At 35.6% G+C, this 6,209-nt stretch overlaps 1 protein-coding gene across 1 annotated transcript; it reads left to right on the top strand.

Moving 5' to 3' along the window:
• The first annotated feature begins 870 nt into the window (after positions 1 to 870).
• LOC144640529 (WAP four-disulfide core domain protein 18-like) lies at positions 871 to 5,688 on the top strand. The gene is made up of 5 exons (XM_078499636.1): positions 871 to 966; positions 1,094 to 1,159; positions 2,018 to 2,057; positions 4,556 to 4,693; positions 5,515 to 5,688. The coding sequence occupies exons 2-5, from the start codon at positions 1,103 to 1,105 to the stop codon at positions 5,523 to 5,525; spliced, it is 246 nt and encodes an 81-aa protein (XP_078355762.1). The 5' UTR covers positions 871 to 966; positions 1,094 to 1,102; the 3' UTR covers positions 5,526 to 5,688.
• Positions 5,689 to 6,209: the final 521 nt, after the last annotated feature.

Raw genomic sequence — 6,209 nt, 5'->3', positions numbered from 1 at the left:
TTTGTTTAAGACAGCACACGTATGTTCTAACCAAGTTGTATCTATCTAGGATCGAAAATTTTGAAAATGACACGTTTATAGTGGATGATATAAAGGGTATAATAATATGTAAATATTATTTGTCAGGTATCGATTTTCCAGTCGTTTAAATTAAAATTTTAAATAAGTTTTAGTTCCGCTTTACAAGTTGTTTTCATAATAGACCATGAAGTATTGCTAAGATAAGAGATGGGTATTCGGTAACATGAGACGAACTTTTTTAAAAGGAACAAAAACAAAACTCAATATTATTATTTAAACTAGGTTTCTTCTGGTTAATCACCTATTTGTGCTACTTAATATTATTCCAAGGACCAGTTACCACTTTTATCTTACAAAAAGAAAAAAATCTCTTAAATATGTGGTTTTGGTTAATATTACTCCTTTTTTATATGATAATTCTGATTTGGCTTGGACTTATTGCTCTCTCCCCTCGTTCTTAATTTGTTCTTGTCTTTGAATATCATGCAAACTATCAATCTTCATAAATGTAACTATCATAGGTAAGTAAATACGTTTATTTACAGAAAATAATTATGTAAAACAATCTCTCTGTTCATTGCTAACGAGAACCCATTTTATATCAGCAGCAAAGAATCCTTCTAGAATTGTTTTCAGAAGTATGATCTTAAAGAGTTGAAGCTCTAGTATATAATTAAGCTGTTGGTTTTTTTTGCTTCGCCTCTGTGTACATATTATTTTATTCAAATATGAAAAAGGAGCTATTAGCTGAATAGTATAATATTTATCTTAAACTCGATCAGCTGTATTAATTCAGGCTGTGTTAATGTTTGCCTCCTTAACATAACACTTCGAAGCACTTAGCACGGAAGGCTTCAAAATTGAGAAAAACTTTTTCATTCTTCAGTTGAAGCCTCAACTCGATCAACGAAGAGTCTAGCAACGATTGTCAGAGGTGTCAGTAAGGTATTTTAAACAGCTTAGGAAACAAAAAAAATTAACTAGCATTGCTCAAGTTAAGGTTTTAAGCTTTATATATCGCTGTATGTCCTTTGACTCTTAAATTTATTTATTTTGTTTCGATTTCTTGTAGAGTTGAGCCATGAAGCGTTTCATCTTTGCAGTAGTGTTGCTGTCTATTGCGTGCACTCTTTTGAGTGTAAGTACACACGTACCTCACTCGTGCTATCTAAGGAAAACGTAATAATAATAATGACTTTACTATTGTGTCTATTACATTTAGCAGTGGGGAACCCCACTGGTAATAGGGGGACACCTAGCTAAAACTATCTTATATGAATATAAAATAGTATTAGAAACAGATAATAAGTAACATAATTCTGATACAAAATACAAATGATAAATAGAAAAATTCTGTAAGAAAAATTACAATTATGAATTGCAAAGATGGCAAATGCATCTAGGAAGTTGCATTACTTAAATCAAGCCTGAGTATCTGGCTGGGTCTTGAACTGCTTGAGACTGACGGCCGATCTTTCTTTACTAACTTGCTCCAGAGTCTTGCGCCTAGATATCTAATTAAATGTTTTCCATAGGTAACAGTGTTAAATCTACATATATGTAGGTAAAAATCTCTCAACCGTAAGTTATAAGTGTGGCTGTTATTCGAAAACATGTTACAAATAGTCCACGAGCACAAATTATGTGTAACCTTATACATTAAAATACATATGAATTTGTTAATTATAATGAAACATATGTAAAAGATACATGTGTATTTGTTATAAAGAATCTTTCTCGTAAATTTAACAGAGATTTTCTTGCGAAAATGTAATAAAGAAGGATTCGGATCATCAGCTATATTGCGTCTTCTGTATGGTCGTAAATATCGTGAGCGAAGAATATATATCAGATCGGATGAAAAAGAACTCAAATAAAATATATTCCACTGTAACCTTAAAATTCAAGACTTTCTGTACTTAATTCATGTCGATTACTTATAAAAAGCACACAAGATTTATCACTTCCATTTAATTCGTTATTTTTTCTTACGTAGGATGAAGTGATGGGTTCCGTCCTCAGGAAGAGAAGAGATGGTAATTATCACGATAATGTTAAATTTGACGTATCAAGAAATGGTCTATTGTTGTGTTTCAACTTTTTGGATTAAGCACTAAACAATAGTCCCTTTGTTCTTGGTTGCGCTAAGGGACTTTCGTCGAAGCTAACCGGAAAAGCTCGTGACTAATCGGAAGATTGTCGGTATGACAATTTAGCTACACTGGGGCAGTAGGTAGCGTCAAATTTTGTACTCGTCAGGTCAGGTTTCCGCGCCTGAAACTAACCAACGCTATGAACGTGAAATTAAACCACGCATAACTTATTATTCATACTTATAAAGACGCGAACCAACGCTTCAAAATGAGACCTTATTTAACTTTTTATTTATATTTATGAAGATACGAACCGACGCTTTGAACATGAACTCTCGGTTTACTTTTTGTTTATACTTGTGAAGACACAAATCAACGCTTTGAACTCAAACTCTTGTTAAGTTTTTATTCAGACTTGTGAAGAAACAAACCGACGCTTAAAACTCGAAACCTTGCTCGAAACTTTTAGTCGCACTTGCGAAGACGCGAACTCACGCTTTGAACTCAAACTCTTGTTAAGATTTTATTCACATTTGTGAAGAAACGATCCGACGCTTTGAACTCGAAACCTTGCTCGAAACTTTTAGTCGCACTTGCGAAGACGCGAACTCACGCTTTGAACCCAAACTCTTGTTAAGATTTTATTCACACTTGTGAAGAAACAAACCGACGCTTTGAACTCAAAACCTTGCTCGAAACATTTAGTCACACTTGCGAAGACGCGAACCCACGCTTTGAAATCAAACTCTTGTTAAGATGTTATTCACACTTGTGAAGAAACGGACCGACGCTTTGAACTCGAAACCTTGCTCGAACCTTTTAGTCGCACTTGCGAAGACGCGAACTCACGCTTTGAACTCAAACTCTTGTTAAGATTTTTTCACATTTGTGAAGAAACAAACCGACGCTTTGAACTCGAGACTTTGCTCGAAACTTTTAGTTGCACTTGCGAAGACGCGAACCCACGCTTTGAACTAAAACTCTTGTCAAGATTTTATTCACACTTGTGAAGAAACGGACCGACGCTTAGAACTCGAAACCTTGCTCGAAACTTTTAGTCGCACTTGCGAAGACGCGAACCCACGCTTTGAACTCAAACTCTTGTTAAGATTTTATTCACACTTGTGAAGAAACAAACCGACGCTTAGAACTCGAAACCCTGCTCGACACTTTTAGTCGCACTTGCGAAGACGCGAACCCACGCTTTGAACTCAAACTCTTGTTAAGGTTTTATTCACACTTGTGAAGAAACGGACCGACGCTTTGAACTCGAAACCTTGCTCGAAACTTTTAGTCGCACTTGCGAAGACGCGAACCCACGCTTTGAGCTCAAACTCTTGTTAAGATTTTATTCACATTTATGAAGAAACAAACCGACGCTTAGAACTCGAAACGATGCTCGAAACTTTTAGTCGCACTTGCGAAGACGCGAACCCACGCTTTGAACTCAAACTCTTGTTAAGATTTTATTCACACTTATGAAGAGACGAAACGCGCTTTGAACTCAAAACCTTTCTTAATTTTTATTTCCACTTGTTCACCTTTATGAAACTGTCGCCCCTACCCGTCCCCCGCGCCGTCGGTATTTGCACTGAACAAAACCTACCAGTATCACCCTCCCGGGGAGAATTTGTCTTTTCTTCAATCTTTCCGAGCGTTTAAATTTCCCGCTCGTATGCTAATCGGAAACTTCGTCAAATCCCTCGTGTGTTCTGAAGCTGTTGCGCCATTGTTCCAAAATGGCCATATAGGGTCATTTTTCGCTTGTAAAACAAAGCCTATTGTTATCAAAGTTGAAACGCATTTCTTGATACGATCTTGAATAATTATTATACTCATACCGAAATGATATGTATACATGGGTTTAATATAAAAAATGAAAAAAAAAGGACAAAAGAAAGCTTCCCGGGCTAGGATTTGAACTCACAACCGATCGCCATATATTCATATCTGTTTTTGTTGTGACACAACAATTACGCCACTTCAGCAAAGCCCAAAAAATCGTGCACTGAAACAGTCAGTTATGAACTGTACCACAGCATTTTGAAGTGAGTTCTGAGTACCGCAAGTATAGGAAGTCGTGGCGAACTTTCAACGAAGTGTTGAAGCGATTAGATGTTTGATGTATTGAACTGGGTTTAAACATATTTGGCTGGGAGTGGAAGTTACCTCGAATGCGAATGTGTAGAAAGTTAACCTGCAGCATCGACGGTATACAAAGTTGATAAGTTTGAATGTGTAGAATATAGATGATTTGACGGATTGGGGAATGAACTTGTTCAAAACATCATTTGCAGCTGATCTGGACAAAGCTTAATTTTGTTAACGTTTGCCGTTTCATGGTTTTATATTCTCGTTTTATAAATTGATTTACGAGTTCACAGGCTCATAGCCACTTTGATCTATTTGAAAGTCTTATATTATGGGGTTTTCTCATACAGTTGGTCCAAAGCCAGGGTGCCCAAAGCCAACCGTGGGCATTTGTGTTGAACAATGTGGCAAGGAATCACACTTGGGTGGATGTATAGGTGGAAAGATATGCTGCTTCAATGGGTGTGGACACACATGTGTTTACCCAGGTAATGATATTACTTTATCTTAATAATGAATAATTCCGTAAAATATCTATTATTTATTTATTTCATTGCAAGGCATTTTGAGGAGGGGTGGGAGGGTGGGGCTCCTTATAGAAATGGTGGGGGCTTGCTAAAAACCATGAATAAGTTAGGGTACGTATAAAAGAATTAAAGTTGAATTTCTAATAAGGGGCGTGAATGGGGTAAAATGGGAACTGGGATTTGGGCGAATTTTCAGTGGGAAAATGGGATTTGGTTCACTGGAACTGTGAATTACAAACAAATACATACATACAAATAAGCTGGGACTGACATACAAATAAGCTGGGACTGGGATTTGTAAAATCGGAAAAACAATAGGATGGAAAACGGTATTTGGGTAAAATTTGGGCTGAGAAACCAGCACATTTACCACATCATTGCATGCTCAAGAGCAAGTGTATAAATGAACATTGAACCTTGAAGGAAATCATAAAAATCTCATACACAGAAAACAAAGTTACCTAAAAACTTTTCTTCCCTTGATGGAAATAAACTCCTGTAAAATCTGAAATCAATATCACTGAAGAAACAACAACAAAATCTAATTGCAAATTCCCATTTTCCAAACAAGATGTCATGCAGCAGAAAATTAGTGTTCTAGTTTAACTGATCCTATAGTAACTCCCATGTTTTTTTTTTTCATTAAATTCATCTTTAACGACTAAAGATAATTTTCTAAGTTAAGACTGGCGAAGTTTTTCTTACATTGCACATTACTTCATCAAGACAAAGCCACTTAACGGTTATTACGTAATTTACTGATGCTTGTTTTATTTCTCTAGTTTACGGATGAAGCACTGGATTGCAGGTTTCCAACTTAACAAGAGCACATCACAGTTCCTCGTAATTGAAGATACTCGTAAATTTCAATGGAGACTAATTTAGTTGGTAACAAATGATATTTATAAGGTGTTGTATTAAGGCAAGAAAAAAGTCAGTATATGCATGCTTGTGAAAAGATGCTTTATCTGTCAGCAAAATCAATAAAGCAACTTCGTAGCTTACGATGTGTTGTTGTCGCTTTTTGCACTCAAAATCGACAGTGGCTTTATTCATTAAACTGATACAACACCAACAAACATGCAACACAAAGTCAAAATTGAAGAAAAAATTTAAGATTTGGATAAAATTGGTACAATAAATTAAATAGTAAATTGCACAATAGATCAAAATGAATTCGTTAAAGCGGAGACAAAAACTAAACAATTTTGTTGTTTGCCGAAACTCAAAGTGTTTTTTTTTTTGTTTTCTCTTGGATATTTGTATCAAAAAAATATTGATTGCCACAAATCCATTTGTAGAATAGAAGTTTACCATAGAACACTTGATGTTTACTGGAATAAGAAGTATCACCTTTTACGGAGCTAGATTTATCACCTGTTACCTATTCAGAGTGGGTTTCCAACTGAGTGTCATAAAATGATCGATCCGTATTTACTTTGGTTTTAATCCACTATCCAAGGAGCAATAATATATA

This window comes from Oculina patagonica, unplaced genomic scaffold (assembly GCF_052425735.1).
Source record: "Oculina patagonica isolate OP01 unplaced genomic scaffold, crgOcupat unplaced33, whole genome shotgun sequence".
NCBI classification, from domain to species: Eukaryota; Metazoa; Cnidaria; class Anthozoa; order Scleractinia; family Oculinidae; genus Oculina; species Oculina patagonica.
Note: the sequence above shows the minus strand (reverse complement) of the source record. Positions and strands in the feature narration are given on the sequence as shown.

What these genes read in the sequence shown, in the direction of transcription:
- LOC144640529 (XM_078499636.1), top strand. Translation starts at nt 1,103, where the DNA reads ATGAAGCGTTTCATCTTTGCAGTAGTGTTGCTGTCTATTGCGTGCACT. An exon ending in TTGCGTGCACTCTTTTGAGT is followed by an intron (nt 1,160 to 2,017) that starts GTAAGTACACAC and finishes TTTCTTACGTAG; the next exon opens with GATGAAGTGATGGGTTCCGT. An exon ending in CCTCAGGAAGAGAAGAGATG is followed by an intron (nt 2,058 to 4,555) that starts GTAATTATCACG and finishes TTTCTCATACAG; the next exon opens with TTGGTCCAAAGCCAGGGTGC.